This window comes from Microchirus variegatus (genome assembly GCF_963457635.1).
Source record: "Microchirus variegatus genome assembly, chromosome: 5".
NCBI classification, from domain to species: domain Eukaryota; kingdom Metazoa; phylum Chordata; class Actinopteri; order Pleuronectiformes; family Soleidae; genus Microchirus; species Microchirus variegatus.
In genome coordinates, this window is record NC_139806.1 from 11,842,224 (window position 1) to 11,861,388 (window position 19,165).

Genomic DNA, 19,165 nt, shown 5'->3' on the forward strand with positions numbered 1-19,165 from the left:
ATTTCAAAACATAAACATGATTTGCAGTCTGACAAAATGTGTTTTTTAATGCAAATATTTTGTCTGTCCTGTTGTTGTTGGTGAGTTCAGTTTGTTATATGAACATTATTCCTGAGTCTCTGTGACATATTAGGAGGATTTAATGGCCAGTTGCATTAGATCTATTACATAATGCACCTTTAAAACCACGTAGTAATACAACATCTGCACCTTCACCTGTTCCACAAGCAGCTCCACCAGAGCAAACAGGGTTTTCATGATTACATAACATCACATCATCTTCTTAGCGTCCTCCTCGCAAACCACCGTCTCCGCCGTGACCACCTCCCCTCCTTCCACCGGTCGCAGAAATAATTGTCGGCTCATGCGTCAAATGGTTATTCTGTGTATCTTTAACATTTCATAACATGCACATCTGCGCTAACCTTTGGTATATTTCACACAAAAGCCCAAGGCCTATGACTTTTTTTTTGTTTATGTCCTTGGGTATTTATGTGCCGCTGATCCAGACAGTTTGTGTATGAGAGCGGGCGTCACAATAGAGCAGACGATATTCTGGTGCCTTTCAAAGGCCTTTTAATTGTTATATAATAACACAGAGTTAATGCAGTCGCTTGGAAGCCCGAAAACCTTTTTGCCAGGCAGCCTTTTTACGATCACTATGTTCCATCTGTCCAGTTTTCAATATTTCTCATAGGTGATTTCTGTATGCTTTTCTGTGCTCGGCTTAATGATTCAAGAGGCTTAGTAAGAAAGTAAAACGTCACAGAAACCATCAGGATTTAGCAACCTTTGAATCTGGAGAGTATCTGACCCAAGCAATAAAAACAGTTGTTGTTCATTGAACTTAAAAACGTTGTGTCCCAGTCTTTTTATCATAAAAAAGGCAAAATATAGAAAAAATATTAATGATAGAATAGAAAAATTTTACTATATATATGTATACATGTTAAAATGTTGTATTCAATTTTTCAGAAGCATGGTCAAAAACACTAAACTTTTCAGCTCCTTCTGTCAGACTTTGGAAACTTTCTTTTTCAATTGCACTTTTAAGAGTCAACAACAACAACAGAAACAACAAAAACAAGGCAGCAGGAATCGTGCAGAAAAAGCACAGCAGTTCAAAGAGAGTAAATTCGGTGGTTGACCCGATTCTGTGCCCTCTGTTATCTACCTTAAAATGTCAAGTAGCCACCTGAATACGCTGAGCAGGGCAAGAAAACACTCATATATATTATGCTCTTGAATCACTGATATTAGAATTTCCATTTCAGTCAAAAAAGCCTTTGGAAAAGCCAAATATCACATGTTGAGTGTAGAAAACTGGAAAGGTTACTGAGCCCTTATCTGCAATTATGCAAAAACAAAGATTGGCCAAAGCCATGTTCATCGGTACAAAGGGAATCTACGATGCCTTGATGTTGGTTACAGCATTTTGCTCTTAGCTGCTGATGTGCAGGATATAGCACATCCTAGAGGAGAATGTGAGCGGGAACAGCTGACTACACACTACTCACACACCGTGCCGTGTTTTTAATTATGAACACAAGCACATTGGAATTTAAACCCTGAAAGTAAAAGGATAAAGAATGCAAATCAACTTATTTTTTTTATCCCCAAACATTTATTTTTAATTCACGAGCGTCTCATTTGCACATAAAATATGGAGGAATAGATGCGGACGACATCAAGCTGGTTCCGTGTCAACAACAAACCTGCACGAAACAGGATAAAGCTTCACTTTATGCGAACCCTCTTCTCCTCGCAGCTTCACTGACGAAGAGCTGCTCAGATGTTGACAGCCTCACTTCTGCACTCAATATGTCAATTGTTTTATTTTCAGAGATAGTTTTTTTTTTTTTTTTTTTAAGAAAGAAAGATTTGGGACAAGAAATGTAAATTCTGCTATGTGGGACATATGGTAAATACCTGCTCGCTTATCTTTTCATCAAGTGAATATAAATAGTTCAGTTCAAAAACAATACCTTTCATCCTCAATTGCAGAACAGGAATATTCAATATGAGAGCAATGGTGCCCCCTTGTGTAAAATATAACAGATACTGTGACAGTGATACGCACACAAGGTAGAGTCTGCAAGAGAGATTGTGCAGTGCGTAATAATTCATACTGGTTTTTTTGGGGGTTTTTTTAAAACAGTAATGTGTGTGTAATTACCTCGGTCACAGTTTTCTGGAGAGAAACACATTATCTGAACCTTGGTGTTGTCATTTCTGTCCATGCTGCTCTTCAGAGAGAGACTGCAGCTCTAGCCTGCACTGTCAGAGCCGTCGGCGCTCTGCACTGCCCTCGGCTCAACCAGGCGCTCGTAGGACAGCGCTGCCATAACCTGCAAAAAAATAAAAAAATAAAAAATAATGAATTACAGCATGAGTGACGTGGCTGTAAAGAATAGAGGGCACCGAGTAACAAGCACACGCAGAGATATGCTGAGTTAAGGCTTTCCTTGACAGTCACGCCACACGGCTACATTTTCACAAGAGAACGTTCTCTTAATAAACAGCTTTGAATATTTCCAGATGGGTTAAAGTTATTATTGGTGTCAGTTCCATCTCTTTGACAGTACTAAAATTAACCCCTTTTTAATCCAGGAAGAGCCTTGCTTTTTGGAGGCAGCCATCTTGCACAGCCATGTTTTTTGATCAGCCCAAACAGCCAAACCTGAGAGAGTGTGAAGTTCACCGAGGTGAAAGTTTATTATGCAAATTAAAAAAATAATGACGTCCGTTCTAGTAGGTAAAGGCCACTGTAGTTCTGTGGCATACTTGGGGAAAGGACGAAGTCTCTGCAGTCTCACCGTTCGATGTCACTAAAGCCGTGTTTCCATCTTTGTTTGGTACAGTATGGTACGGTTTGGGACGGTAAAGATCTGGGTTAGGCTTGCGTTCCGACTCAGAACGTTGCCTTTACTTGGTGGGCGGGGCATGGGCTGTGCTCGATGGTCCGTGTCAGAGAGATACGCAGCGTGACGTTGCACTGGTGCGACAACAATTCAATTCAATTTTATAACATACATTATCTCAAGGCACTGTACACAGACAACATCATGCAGAGCAGAGAAACCCAATAATTCACACAATGAACAAGCACTAGGCATCAGTGGAGGGGGAAAAAAAACTCCCTTATAACAGGAAGAAGAAATCTATGACAGAACCAGTCATTGAATATGACAAACACAACAGACAACAAAGGAGGATGTCCAGCAGCTCGATTTTTTTCCTACTCAGTTTGTGGCAACAAGACAAAGTCAAGCTTTGTATGAAAACATTTTTGGACGACATACCACGGTATGACTTTTTTTTTTTACATTTTTGACAAAAAAAAGTCATACCGCAGTATGTCGTCCAAAATTTGACCAAAAAAAGTGAAAAACAAAAGTAATTCCGTGGTATGTGGTCCAAAATTTGACAAAAAAAAGCAATAAATACATTTTGTCCAAATTTTGACAAAAAAAAGTCAAGACTGTGGGTATTGAAGAAACACCGGTAAACAAGGGAGTGACGCTTTCTGCCGACTGTCGTGGGTCTACAGTAGCTCCACCCATACCGTACCATTACTCTGGTGCCCCCAAGGGAAGGGTATCAAAAAATGGAACGGTTGGGGCCATTTTGTCACTATTCTAAACGTGCCATAAGTCTTACACACTGGACCTTTAAACATCAATAATCTCATTTGAGTTGTGCTCAAGGTGCTGTGACATGAAAAAAGTCAGCTGGTACCCACAAACATACAACTACTAAAAAGGAATGTGAGTTTGAGCATGCATGCGTGGTACTGTATATTCAACTGAGCGAGAGTGCAGACGCAGAACATAGAACGTGGTAAGTATGACCTGGCCCTTGTTAAAATGCTCTTCAGTGTTGAGAGCACCCATGTTCTACTCACTGTGATCAGCAGGAGGAGAGCTAGCATCATGCCCAGCATTATGTACAAATTGTTGGTCAGTCCTCCAGCCCACAACGGCCCCATGATGGTGGCAAGGCCTCCGACCGAGCGTCTGACACCTTGGCTGAATCCTTTCCGGTGAGGAATGAAAACATTTTACATTTTGTGTTTCTTTCATTTATCGCAGCGATGTGCAGCGTTGATGTTTATCGAATCCAGTGTAAAAAAAATAAATAAATAAGCAAACCTTGTGTTTTCTCTGCAGTGACTTTGGAGAAGAGAGACACCTGAGACACGGCCACGAACGGAAGCCCCAGCAGCTGCAGAAACACTCCGATGATAAAAGCCGTCAGCTCCCATTCATAACCACCTGGCAGGGATGTAACAACAGCAACATGATATTAGGAAATTACAATAATCTTTCCCCACAAATTATATAGCATACACAATTATAAATTGTACTATAATTCATCATTAATGGGTGTAATTCAATGCCAACTCTCACATCTCGAAATTGAATATATGCCATAGATCTCATGAATTTAAACATTTCATTGCTCATTATTTCTGATATGTAGTGATGTTGATTTAGAATGTGCACTCCATCACTATGTGTCCCATCCAAGCCCTCTTCTCTTGATTTTTTTTTTTTTTTAAGTTCCTTCCAGAAAATGGTTGGCACCACCAGAGATAGCTCCAAACCACTGCCAAGCTGGCAGCCGCTACATTTTTGTTCTTTGCTGCTTCGCATCATGCACATGTTTGTGTGAATGTGTGCCCACTCAAACTGTTGGATGTCTCTGCTTCGGCTGAACGTCTGTAACTCTACATCCAAAATGCATTTTTGCTCAAGCAATATCGAAATAATATCTCCAGGTATCTGCCTGTGCAGCATTTGCTTCCTCGTCTGGGTGTTTTGAGTCAAACAAACGTGCGACATGCTTTAACAAACAGCATTTTTGTCTTAATAAGATTACTGTAATCCTTTTATGTGCAGCCTACTCAGGCACTCCCCAGCTCCGGCACCTGTTACTTGTAATCAGAGCGATAGATGTGACGAGATGCAATGGAAGCAGGTCAACGCGAGCAGAGAGGATCCAGTTTGCAGGGATCCTTCTGTCCTGCCAGAGCATGAGTGATATCATTTACAGAGCACATGCAACTCAGCCAGTGTGTAACCCAATATGGCTCCGCTGTGCTCTGCACATCAACACCAGTTGCACGAGAAGGATCTGGCAGACAATTCAATGCGGCCTATTGTGGCTTTGCATGCGTGCGCACAGGGTGGCCCACCTCGGGGGTCGCAGAGGAAGACGAGGGACCAGACGCAGGCAGCGCAGCAGATGACGAGGCCCGAGGCCAGCACGACGCGGTCGGCCACCTTACTGCTCAGCCAGCGCACGAAGAAGAAGCCCAGGATGACCTCCACCCCGCACAGGCTGTACATCAGGCTGTTGCCCAGCTCACCGAAGCCGAAGTAGCGCTGCGTCAGGGGAGTCACCATGGTCTGGAGATTTTCAGAGAGATGCTCATGGGGTCAGTCAGTTAGATAAAGTGAATCGTTCAAGTAGGAGATTTGTATTAAAGCACATTGTAAGTCTGTGAAAGGGTTCACGCAGGCCAGATTTACCCCAGGTTTGGTAACACTTTATAATGAAGTACGCACTATTAGCATTATTTAAAGGTGCCATATGTAAGAATGTGGCCAAAAACGGTTACTACATTCAAATTCAAAATACAGAGGTCTTTTAAGTTTCGTTTTCATGATGCAACTGGCAACCCGTGGTTGCTCGGCAGCTGAGACTCTACTGACTGCAATGATTGGTAGGTGGCGCCACATGCCAAAACATGATTTCAAAACATAAACATGATTTGCAGTCGGCAAAATATATTTTTTAATGCAAATATTTTGCATCTGTTGTTGTTGGTGAGTTCAGTTTGTTATATGAACATTATTCCTGAGTCTCTGTGACATATTAGGAGGATTTTATGGCCAGTTGCTTTAGATTTATTACATAATGCACCTTTAAGCATGAATAAATGTTGAATTCATCATTTCTAACGCATGAATACTCATTAGTATGTAGTTTATAAACACAGTTATAAATGTTTTACTCATGTTAGCATCAAAGAGCTGGTTTGTTGGAGGTGGATGCTGATTGGCTGCTTGAGTACAGCATGCATTACAAGTGATGAATTCAATATTTATCAATGCATAACTAATGCAAATAGTGTGTACTTGTGTTACCAAAGGGTTTAATATTATAATGACAATATATAATAACTGTCTGCACTATGACTTGACTCTATTTTGTTTCCTTATTATTAGCAGCAGTCACATTGCAGGTGTTCCCATACACAGCTCAGTTGGATCCAGTGCGGGTATAACCCCGGGTGAAATAGTGTGACACTGTGTGAAATGTTTTGAGACGCTCGGGCTGATGATGGAACTCAACGGTAACTGCTCTCACCTCCAGCGCTGTCTGATTGAAGAGAGTGATGAACTGAGCCGTGAGGAGAACAACCACCTCCTCTCGCAGGAACTCTGCAGAGTGAAAGAGTGCAGAGAGAGAGAGAGAGATACTGCAAAACCAGGGGAACTGAGGAGCAAATCATGAAACAAGCTCAAGAGGGAATGTTAAATTGAAGTTTAGGGTTTAAGGCAAGTTTCGACGAAAAGGGAAACTATAGGAGGCAGGTGCAATGAATACTGGCTAGTTAGTCATGTTCATCCTTTTTCTAGAGATAAGCGTGCGGTCTGCTTTCTGCAAAACACAAGAAAAACGACACCCAAACACACACACACATATATATAAATATATATTCCAAATTTTGATAACAGCTTTTCCTGGAGAAGAAGAATTCCCTTATGGCCTTGGAAAGGAGGAAAACTGAGATGTGCTCGCTGCTAAATTTGGGTGCATGTGCCAGATGGCTGAAGGGATAGCTTGATAACACAATGTGTGAACAGATATTTATCTTTCAGTTGTCTTTGTTTAGTGTTTGCACCATTCTTTGCAGGAGTTAATGTTTGTATATTCTTTTTTATTCTTTTATTTGTGCGTGCTGTGTAAAGAAAAAAGAAGAAAAAACAACCCATGAAAACTGAAAGATTTGCTCAAGTTTCAAAGGCTCCTCACTGATACATGAAAGTGAGGGAAGATCAATAATTCACATAAAAGGATGTCAGACACACCGTGACGGCTGACAGGAACTCGCACAGTAGCTGCACACATCCTCCCACTTTTGTCAGAGTTTCATGGCGCGAGCACAATTTCTTTAAAACAAAACAGAATGGAAAAGAAGGACGTCGGGCCACATCACCGATTCCATCTACATTTCATCCTCGAGTCAAGCACAGCGAGTGCATCAATAAAGGAGGAAGTCAGTCTGCTATCCATCCCTGTACCACGTCGTCTTCAAAGAAGGAGAGAATCAATACGAGGGTTTGACACATTCATTCACTCACTCACACACACACAGACACAGGCCATTCTTCAGACTCTCTGAGGAATTTGGTGTGGCATGTTAGATCAGATTCCAAGTGTATCGATTGGACGTCTGGTTTATGTCAGCACGTGTGTGTGTGTGTGATGTCAGCTGTCCTGTTGCATCAGTGACACAGCAAGTTTACATGGGATGCAAGCGAGTGATTGTGTTTGCCACTATTGATTAACTTCTTCTGTACTTTCTCTCTCTGCATGTGAGACAACAATCGTTGGAAACACACTGTGAGGAAGTGTGACGGTCATCGACGAGGACAGACGTATCCCAGCTGCTCTCTCACCTCTGCTGGCGCTGAAGTTTTTGAAGGGGTCCGAGACGGCGGCGGCACCGAGGGCGGTCTCCGTCTCAGCCGAGGCGACAGCTCTGTAGGTGTGCGCCGACTCCTCGTTGGACTGCATCAGTGGCAGCTCCTCGTCGTCGTCATCATCATCATCATCATCTTGATCCGGTTTCATCTCCATCACGTCGCCCCCCTCTGAGCTGATGGGTGGTACGTCCCAGTACATAGCCAGAACAACGCACTGGAGCAGCACCCACAGCAGACACATGAAGATCTGAGGAGGTGGAGGTACAAGAATATGAGAGAATATTTTTTAAATGTAAAAAAAAAAAAGTATCTGAAATGTTGAGCTATTTAAAAATATGGTTCAGTGAAATCAAGGGAGACATGCAGTGTCAAATAATGTGGGGAAAAATGGGCGACGAGCAACACAGACACAGACAAGAGGGATGGAAATAGATCAGGAAGGATTTTTGTATTAATGAGGCTTTTTGAAGAACTTTAGATTACTGATTATCTGGATGCCGTTACCCCAGGAGATGTATACTTGTTCACAACAAAGGGCCCAAGTTTGAAATCACACAACCGCAGGAACAAGTTGAAAGCTGGCCCTGGAGAGTGGGATGAAATGGCATCAAAACGGAGCATGTGTGTGTGGATTTTTACTGAATGTCGCCGTTTCATCGGTTAAACTGCAGATTAAAATACAGATTTTGAAATGACAGGGGTTTGGACTGACCAATAAGGAGGCCTACTTGTCGACAGGCCATGATGGCAGCAAAGATGCCGGCGCGCTCTTCTGGACGAGTGCTCTGCGTCAGGAAACCAAAGATGGAAGAACCTGCTCCAGCACCGACACCTGAGAGGAAAACAGCAATCCACATTTACATTCCATACGTATAGGCCCTATGTACTGTGTGTGTGTGTGTGTGTGTGTGTCTCACCTGCTACAAGCCGACTGCTTAACAACAGCCATTTTGAATATCCAATAAAATACATGAAGTTACCTGGGGAGAAGACCAAGAGAAAAACAAAAACGTTATTTCACACATGCTTGACTTGAATGTGCTTTTAGCACCGTGCTCACAGCAGCTCAAACACTCAACCATAAACTATCCCGCAGTATAAGGACTGCGGTAAATTTGTGTCTGGCCCCTCTTGGTGCCCTGACAGATAATGACGACCTCTTAGATGAGAGGTCAAACGTCTTTAAACGTAACTCAAGCGAGACCGCTCGCCTACAGCTAACGACTAATGACGACTGAGAACCTTCACAGACTTAATGACGGGGTAGTTTCTGTTTTCCCCCCTGAAGCAGATTTACATTCAGAATTATGAAGAAAATGCCTGAACTGCACGGATTATCATGAAGCTGCTAGCTGTTTTTTTGAATGTACACTCTTAGAAATAAAAGTGCTAAGTAGAACCATATATGGTTCTTCGGCTTGTCCTCATAGGAGAACCCTTTGGAGGATTCCACCAAGAACCCTTTTAAAACTCTTTATTCAGGAAAGGGTTTTTTAAAGGGTTCTCTGGATCAAAATGGTTCTTACTGGAACCATTAGTGTTACCAAGAACCCTTGAAAAACCCTTTCTTCAGGAAAGGGTTTTTCAGAAGCAAATAGTTCCAGGTAGAACCTCCCTTTTGGAACCCTTATTTCTAAGAGTGTAGTTGCCAGCTGAATATGGGAGTTTATTTTCAGTTTCAGAGGCTACAATAATAATTTTGTCATACTTGTACAATTAGAATAAAGAAATTCTATCCTATTCCAGTATTCTAGTACCAATTAATTGCATAGCCAAAATACAAATATTATAGTTTGCCTTGGTGATATTATTAGTAAGCATATTTTACATGTCACTTATTCCCATCATACAGTGTCAGTGCAGTCTATAATTTATGCTGGATTACTTCCGCCATGCTCTGCAGACAGTGGTGGGAAAAAAGAGAGAATGTTTAATGTGCCACTAAATGAAAAGAATGAACTAAGACATGGTAAATGTTAAATGGCCTGTAATTATTTCGCACTTACTTGATTATAATTTATGGATTAAGTCTGAGTCATCTGAAGTGCTTTATATTCATCTAGAGCGGAATTCGACATTCAGCTGCTGAATAATAACAAGCCCAAATATGGACGTTTCAACAAAACACAACACACACACACACACGTCTTAATCTGTATCACGTGATGCTTTGTCTCACGGTGTGACCACTCACCAGCAATCTCAAAAAGATTGGAAAAAAGTATGATGGACTTTGTGTTTTTGCACCGGTCTGACCAGAAGCCAAAGACAGGGCCTGTGAGCAGCCCAGTTAAACTGAACGCAGACAGGCCCAGACCCAGGAAGTAAGGTGGGGCCTCCAGAATCTGCAGATACCTCCATATTGTGGGCAGAATGACAGCTGAGACCATCAGAGACGAGTGACAGATGACGGGCATGAAAGAAGACAAAGAGGGGCCGTGCGTAAATGACAAGCACACAGAAAATATACTCGGATTACATCAGATGTCATATCCTCTGTGATATGAGCGCACAGCCAAAATGCCAAGCAGATTTGTATTCCAGATTGCTCTAATGAGATCATTATCTCATCCTCAGAGTCTATAAAGCAGATATAATGAACTCACCATATTCAATCCCACTCAGCATGAATATCAGTCCGATGGTGAAGAAAGTTAGATTCCGCTTTTGGTTATTATCCATCGTGTTCAGTCGGTCGCAGCCTTTTTATACATGAAACTGTGTCTGCACATGTTCGGAAATGTTGTTCAGAGGCATAATCAGATAACAGGAGGCTCTGTGTGTCCAATTACAACTGCTGGCCAGGATAATTGGAGGAATTTGTCGCACCATTGTACAAGGCCATTTGGGCACTTCATACAGATGGTAAACAAAGATCATTTAAAGTTTCTCCAGCAGAAGAGTCAGAGCAGGAGTGAGACCTGAAACGCGGGCCAGAACTCGTCAAAAACGGCAGCAGCAGCAGACGCAGTCCGGTCCGGTCCAAACGCTCACAGTCGTTCATTTCCAATTTGGCATTTATGTGAAAAGTTAATTCTGTTTGAGTCCAGATCCACAGCACAGCAACCCACACCGAGCACAGGCGAGGTGATGTCTCACGTTACCAGGTGTTGGTAAGGCGCGCCGAGCTTCTTCATACATTTTTAATCTTGTTTTCTTTCAGTTTCATCACAAGCACTTGAATCTCCTGCAGCTATGATGAAATGTGCCAGGCCCACAGCATGTCTCCTCTGTACGGATTATTGACATGAACAACTTTACTGTTTTTACATAAATGGTCTGTATTTATTTATATATACACTACCGTTCAAAAGTTTGGGGTCACTTAGAAATGCCGTTATTTTTTGAAGGAAAAGCACTTATTTTCAATGAATATAACATTAAATGAATCAGAAATACACTCTATACATTGTTAATGTGGTAAACGACTATTCTAGCTGCAAACGTCTGGTTTTTAATGGAATATGTACATAGGTGTATAGAGGCCCATTTCTAGCAACCATCTCTCCAGTGTTCTAATGGTACATTGTGTCACAGAAGGCTATTGGATGATTAGAAAACCCTTGAAAACCCTTGTGCAATGACGTTAGCACAGCTGAAAACAGTTTTGCAGCGTCACAGGGACAGCATGCAGACTGGCCCAGAATTGAACCCTCAGCCTTCCAGTTGAAAGACAACTCCCTCCGCCATCTGATCTACCGTCACCACAGGAGACAATTCACCAATTCACAACCACAGAAGACGGTCTTCTTCTGTATTATATCCTTGTTTGTGTCGACAAACATGGCCAATAAAGCTGATTCTGACAGTACACAAAACAGCCACTTTATTAGGTACGCCTGTTCAACTCGTTAGCACAAATCCGCCAATCACATGGTAGACATGGTCAAAATGAGTTTAAGAACCAAGCATCATAATGAAGAAAAGAAAAAAATGTGATTGAAAACTTAATATACGTAACTTTTGAAGTTCAACAACTGTCTATAACGTTCTAGTTCAAACTATGCCGATGAAGCGTCTCAGCTCCACACGTAACGCGTATCTCTGTTTTTCTCAACGCAGCGGTGTTCAGATCTATGTGTGAGACGAGCTGCACACAGGCTGGAGGAGGACACAGTGAATCTCCGGCTCAGTCGTTCATCAGTTTGACAAGATAAACGCTTCCTGTCCCTGCCCGCTCCTGTGCTGCCAGTGTATACACACAGACGCTCCCTCAGTCGGACGCGGAATCGCACAAGGTTAAGTCACCAGGAGTTATGTGCTGCTGCAGCTTCAAGTGACTTTGAACGAGGCATGATTGTTTGTGCCAGGCGAGCGGAGTATTTCAGAAAATGTTGATTATACATGTTCTACCCTTGTGTGTGTGTGTGTGGGGGGGGGGGGTTCTGCGGGTCCAAAAACAGAGTGGATGGTTGTTTGTCTCTATGTGGCCCTGTGATGAACCCCGCCTTTCACCCGATGTCAGCTGCGATTGGCTGTGACTCTCATGTGGAGGATAAAGTGGTAGACGATGAATGCACTGATGATCACACACTCAGTAAAAATGCCTTGTTAATGCCAGAGGTCAGAGGATAATGGCCAGACCGGTTTGAAATAATAAAACAGTAACTCAAATAACCACTCGTTACAACCAATTTATGCAGAGAGGACCAACTCTGAATGCACCGCACATCAGATCTCGAAGCAGATGGGCGACAGCAAGCAGAAGACCACAGCAGCTGCCACTTTATTAGGTGTCATGTGAACCCAATAAAGTGGCAGTGAGTGTAAATAACAGTTATAAAGTCAAAATGGTGATATATATATATATATATGGTCTAGAATGAATCCTGATCACATTTCCAAAAATATTCATCATCAGACGTGGTGATAAAAGACCATTTTCTGAGCAAAAATCTTTTCGGAATAAATTCAGGTTTGACACACTGTGCGTTTTATTGAATGTCACGGCTCTAAATCCAAGCTGCGGCCAAATTCCTACCACGGCGCTTCTTGCTATATTAAAAACAACTGATGCCAATTTAATGCTACAACATGTTTTTTTTTTCTTTCTTCTGCAACCCATGAATAATATAAGGAGTTGGCATAACATAAAAAAACTCACCATCACCATCTTGCACTTGCAACACAAACTGTCAAAAAAAAAAAAATATTCTGAAGGGTTTCATGCCGAGCAGCCTAATGGAGCAGTGAACTGCTGCAGCACACACTTGTTTTGGGTCAGTGTCTCTTCTGTATTCATGTGTAAATGTGACTGATTTGACTCACACTTAAAGCCTCCTTCCTGTCCTGCCCTGCTTGTCCTTCAAGTGTTCCGCTCCAAACTCTGAGCAAAGTTAATAATCAAGCAGGGGATTCAGCTTCTCCATAACAAACTGCTGCATGATGCAGCTGAGCCACACAGGCCCACTGAGAGGCCATTAGCATCCTACCTGCCTCACCTGTGCTGGTTTCTGTAGAAACACACGTAAGGAGGGGGGGGGGGGGGGGTGGTGTTGCGCTCACCTTTGAGCTTCCATAAACAAACAGGGATTTCTCCCCAGTGAATAAACCGCATCTCGTCGACTCAGTCGTCCGCTTGTGCTGCAATGAAGACACAAGATGATCTGTGAGTTGTGACAGAAAGGGATATATTTGACGTTTGTTTTGTTGGTCTGAGCCAAAGGAAGTGGCTGCGATAGTCATGTTCTTGAACACGACTTCTCCACGGAGGTCGTTCAGCGTCCCCATTAACATCAACCTGCAGGGTGCTCGCAGGAGGCAGACACGGTAAGAGAGGACAATCGACCGAGACAGACAGCGAGTCTCTGACAACACTGTCAGGAGTTCATTAAGAGGGGGGGGCAACACTGCCGACATCTCCCATTCAAACTCTTGGGGAAATATGAGTTTGCGTGATTATACAGTGGACTTGTCTGTTAGCTGGAGAAATGACACACTCAGCCAGATGCACCGGTGACAGGTGTGTGTTGACTGAAATGCATCTTGCATTTGCTCGTCTAGGAGACAAAATGTCAATCTCTTAAAAGCGCTGTATGACGACTCACCGATGTCAACACTGAGCGTTTTATATCAAGGGCTTTTTCCATGCCACTGCTTCTCTTGGCGTCAGATGGTAGTGACGACGACGATGATGATCATGATGATGATAATGGTGATGATGCTGAGACTCCCTCTGGAACAGAACAGCTCACAGCAGGAGTTTGTCCCCAACAGAATGATTTTAGAACTGGAATTAACTGTCTCTGATGATTCCCACCCCTGTTTTAACCCTAGAACACCATTGCCGGGTGGTTTTCACCCGAGCAAATAAATGTATGTGATTTTCATGAAAACCAAGTTTTCATCTTCATTATTTTTTTTTTTTTTTAGAAATTTTTTGTTCCCAAATTCCTAATTTTCCAGTAATTTTGGAGCATTTTATATGGTCCCTTCATGATGCTTTTCTTTCATTTTGTTAGACATGACACAGTTTAAAATAAAAGAACACTACTCAAATGTGTCATGTATTGTCATGTTTTGATATATTTTGATATATATATTTAGTACTTTTTATTGGGTGTATTTTTTTATCTCCGGTAAAAATCACCCAGCGTTAGTGATGGTGTTTTGAATTTGAGCGATAGTGTTCTAGGATTAAAGGGACTTTGTGGCGTCTCTTTTCACTAGTGGTGCTATAGAGCTATGCTGCTTTGAGAAGGTCCAGTTTTGTTTGTTTGAAATCCCACATTTTTTAATTTTACATTTAAATTGTGTAACTGGCATTTAAACAAATGTCTGTCACATTCAAACCACTGTCAAATTACTTCACTCTATTCTGATTAAGCCAATCTGTAATTCTCAGTAGCATAAGCTCTGTGTTACATACTCAGCTTGACTCATACACTCTTAGAAATAAGGGTTCCAAAAGTGTTGGGGCTGAGGTTCTGCCTGGAACCATTTGTTTTTCAAGGGTTCTTGGTTCTTGAGAACCCTTGAAAAACCCTTTCCTGAATAAAGGGTTTTAAAAGGGTTCGTGGTAACACTAAGGGTTCCAGGTGGAACCAAACAGGGTTCTCAAATGAGGACAAGCCGAAGAACCTTATATGGTTCTACTTGGCACTTTTATTGAGTATGTAGGAGGAGAGTGAAATTCAGAAAGAAACTTTTTAACCGTCACGTGTGCAGAACCAAACGACACCTTGTCACTTTAACAGGCTCAGTGTGGAAAGAAATGTAGTTGCACGAGTAATACGTGAAGTATTTTCCCCCTGAGGAGGGAAGTGGAAAAATAATTATGCCAAACTGAAAGAAGAAAAATGGACCAATAATTCAGTTCATGAGTCAAACATGAAATCTGTTGACTTATGGAATAAAAAAAAAATCCAACATGAAGCATTGTTCTGTCAAATCTGTACCAACCTCACGGCCATGCTTGTACTCCAGGGAGTTCCTGGGCGCTGCAGCATTTCATGACCAGGACTGGAGCAGAGGAGTGGACGGACGTGGAGGGCAGAGAGCTCGCTCCCAGGTGCCGGTGTCGAGCGTTGGGGAGGACAGAGCCATCCTGCTGGGCTTCACCATGATGGCCTTCTCCGTGCTCATGTTCTTTCTGGTCGGCATCACCATGATCAAACCCTTCGTCACCAGGTAGCCCGTGTCAGGCCGTGCTAGAGAGAAGAGAGAGTAGACATCCAAGAAGAATCACCATCTTTGTGGTTTGAATGTGTTCAGAATATGAATGGATAACCTAGAATTGTCTTGCTCTTGTTTTCCAGCAACTGGGAAGAGGAGGCAGGTTGTGTGCTGCTGCAGGCCGACATCCTTACAGAGTGGGTGGACTGCAGAGGCATAAGCACCGTGCCGTGCCTCAGGGTGATGGTTAATCTCACAGGCTCCAATCAAAGTGCTTTTCTACACTTCGACGAAGAATCGGTCCTCCTCGCCCCTGAGGTACTGAAGTAAAGTCCAGCTTTCAGGTCTCACCTTATACTCACCTGAGCTCCAGGTCTGAGTCTGTTTTTGCACCACTGGGTGTTAACTCAGCACTTCTTTTACCTTAAAATAACAGACACAAAAAAAAAGTTCATTCCCACTCTGCACATTGCACCTCTTTCCCTGCTCTATAAATGTGTTGAGTGGGCAGGAACACGGTGAGCAGGGTGTCACTTCAAGGGATGGTTCAGGCTTTTTTTGAAGTGTAGTTGTATGAGGTACTGACCCATATATCTTCAAAATATGTTGGCTGCTTTATCTCAGGGTAAGAAACCTTTTGATGACGAGAAACCAAAGTTTGTGTTGCTTTGTAACTCGCTCACTTCCTTACCTAAGGCACAAACTTACCAAATAAGACAGCAGTGAGACCAGCAGCATCAAATGTAATGTGTTCTTTAGATTTTGTAGACTCAAGTAAACCTACATTTTATAATATGGGCCCTTCTTTTTGTGAGAGGGCCAGAAAATGTCCTGTGAGTAAGTGCTTTTGCCCATTTCTACAGAATAACTTTCAATATCTGGCAGTTAGTTACAAGTTACTACTGGTTAAAATGGGGTATTTGCAGTTTTTTTCCAACGCTCATCTTCGACGACAAAGACGCTGATTCGCCAGCTTCCTGCAACAGCGCGAGTGAAATGACCGTAATAACCACATCTTTGATGTACAACTGGAATTTTTCCGATAGCACAAACCGTTGCGTAATTGTGGTCTTGCAAAGCGCGCTAGTGCAAACGCGCCGTCTGCGATACGCTCGGTGTTAAAGGGTTAAGTGGTCATCGAGTCGAGAAAAGAAGATATATACTCTACATATACAGACCAATTTACCAATTGTTGCGTGGCTAAAATCTGTTTTTCTGAAAACTGAAAGCTGACAAACGCATGCTGGTTTTTTGGCACAGGGGGCCAGCAGGGGGTGCAGCATTGACTTTGTGTCAGTATCTCGTACAAAGAGACTTCACACTGAATCAGAAACTCAGAGTAATGCTGAACTGAGGCCAATTAAACAGACTTAAAAGTCATCGAAAATCTGTTTTCTACTGTGGTTGGTGTGACATGTCCAGCACGTCCACTGCAAAGTTTGTGTTTAGTCACTCTTTGTTCCTCCTGAATCAGAGATGTTTTCATATTAGCGATCTACACTACCGTTCAAAAGTTTGTACCAGCAAAGAACCAGCAAAACTGTTTTCAGCTGTGCTAACATCATTGCACAAGGGTTTTCAATGGTTTCCTAATCATCCAATAGTCTTCTAACGCGATGTACATATTCCATTAAAAACCAGACGTTTGCAGCTAGAATAGTCGTTTACCACATTAACAATGTATAGAGTGTATTTCTGACTCATTTGTGACTCCAAACTTTTGAACGGTAGTGTACATAAGGTCTCAAGAAAGCATCTCATTACAGCAATAAAACAAAACAAAAAGAAACTGAATCAGTTAGCACTGTACTGTGATTTCTGTGTGCATAAATAAGTCAGTAGATATTTTTAGGAGACGCTGCTCTTCGGTCCCACTTAGAGGTGGTATGAAAACATTCTTCAGTCGCCTACCTGTGCAAGTTTCTTTGAAAACCTTCTCGATCATTGATTGCAATCAGCACTCCCAAATGTAACATGCAGATCGACGATAAAAATAACTCTCTTCTCTCTTTAGTGTTTCTACTTACCCAAATGCCGTATGGACAGAACAGATCTTGAAGCTGAAGTTGAGAGAGTGAAGACGGCGTTGGACAACCAGCTGGGCAGCGCCTCGTCCTGCTTCACCGACCGCACGCGGCACCCCAGCGAGGTCATCCTGAGCAGGAAGTACACGTGGAAGAAGGCCCTGTTTGCCCTGCTGTGGCCCTGCGTGATGCTGGGTGGTGGAGCTCTGCTGGTGGGCCTCGTGAAGCTGACTCAGTGCTTAGCTCATCTGTCCGCCGAGGTGTGCAGTCAGGGTGCAGGCAGTCGGCTGACGACGAGATACACCCAGGGCAGACTGTACAGGCTCCTCCGCAGGTCCAGCGTGCAGACGCCATCTTGATCGTGGATCAAGTTGCCAACCCTCAGACGCCAAAGACATGGTTTGTCATCATCACAGTGGGAACCAGGGCCAGTGAACGCTGCTGAAAATACTGTAGATTTAGATACGCTACCGTTCAAAAGTTTTGGGTCACTTAGAAATGTCCTTATTTTTGAAGGAAAAGCACTTTTTTTCAATGTATATAACATTAAATGAATCAGCAATACACTTTATACATTGTTAATGTGGTAAACGACTATTCAAGCTGCAAACGTCTGGTTTTTAATGGAATATGTACATAGGTGTATAGAGGCCCATTTCCAGCAACCATCTCTCCAGTGTTCGAATGGTACATTGTGTTTGCTAATCCCGTTAGAAGGCTATTGGATGATTAGAAAACCCTTGTGCAATGATGTTAGCACAGCTGAAAAAAGTTTGAATAAAATCATTATTTCTAATCTTGTCAATGTCTTGACTATATATTCTATTCATTTTGCAACTCTTTTGGTGTGAGTTTTAATGGAAAACACAAAAAAATTGTATAGGTGACCCCGAACCTTTGAACGGTAGTGTATAGGTTCAGTGTGATACTTTATTCATATGAAGCATAAGCTTACCCCACAAATGAAGAAGGATGACATTCCTTCTGGTCTGCGAAGGCCACCGTACTTCTTCCCTAATACACTTTGGAAAGGGACAGGTGAGAATAAGAAAAGTGGCATGGGGAGAAAAAAGCTAAATTCCAAGACCAAAAAGGTTCAAATCGGCTTTCAAATTTTGCACAAACATTCAATTTGACTCAAGGATGGACTGAACAGGGTTGTTTTTGCTGGTCAAACATTAAGGCAACCTCACAAACCACTTTGGCCTTGTGAAGGAGTTATTCATAAAATGCCTTCGGATTGAGAACACTCTCAAATCATTTGAGAGGGTTCACATTTTCAGAATTTTCAGAACATTTACACATTTCAATTTTTTGGGAATTTGTGGATTTAATCCACAGATTTGGGTGGTCAATGGGTCAATGTACAACATTAAATCCATTTGTTTGGATTAACTAGCACATTTAAGTATATTTACATAAGCGGTTTTTTTTTTAGCCAATGCGCCACAGAACATGAACAAAGCAAAGCAACTCACCCACAATTAGGTTTGGCAGTGCGTGACAGTGCTCCATTCAAGGTGAATGAGAAGTTTTCCTGTTGAGTCTGCTGTGTAAATGTGTCATTGAAAAGTCTGGTCAATTGTTATTTTCAAGCAAAATAATACAAATGTCCTTGCACATAACAATTAGATCAAAACAAGGTCATGAAATAATTATCTAGATAAGGATGTAATCGGATAATTTTAGATAAGGAAAATGTATTTATTCAACAGTACGATAAAATAAATGAATGCATACAGTTTATTATCAGACATGGCCATATGATGACTAAAAACGTATTTGAAGGTTGTTGTTGGTTTTTTTAAA

At 42.2% G+C, this 19,165-nt stretch overlaps 2 protein-coding genes across 2 annotated transcripts; one reads left to right on the forward strand and one right to left on the reverse strand.

Annotated features, from left to right (window-relative positions):
- Positions 1-2,207: 2,207 nt before the first annotated feature.
- On the reverse strand, positions 2,208-10,400 carry LOC310928009 (major facilitator superfamily domain-containing protein 8-like; the record flags this gene model as incomplete). Its single annotated transcript, XM_083890470.1, has 11 exons — positions 2,208-2,348; positions 3,905-4,035; positions 4,152-4,274; positions 5,198-5,411; positions 6,376-6,449; positions 7,692-7,965; positions 8,223-8,302; positions 8,431-8,550; positions 8,636-8,698; positions 9,913-10,098; positions 10,325-10,400. 11 exons carry the CDS (start codon positions 10,398-10,400, stop codon positions 2,268-2,270), a joined length of 1,422 nt encoding a protein of 473 aa, XP_083746596.1. The 3' UTR covers positions 2,208-2,267.
- A 3,001-nt stretch (positions 10,401-13,401) lies between these two features.
- kcnmb3 (potassium calcium-activated channel subfamily M regulatory beta subunit 3) lies at positions 13,402-17,715 on the forward strand (the record flags this gene model as incomplete). The annotated part of the gene is made up of 4 exons (XM_083889135.1): positions 13,402-13,487; positions 15,144-15,347; positions 15,476-15,650; positions 17,347-17,715. 4 exons carry the CDS (start codon positions 13,402-13,404, stop codon positions 17,713-17,715), a joined length of 834 nt encoding a protein of 277 aa, XP_083745261.1.
- Positions 17,716-19,165: the final 1,450 nt, after the last annotated feature.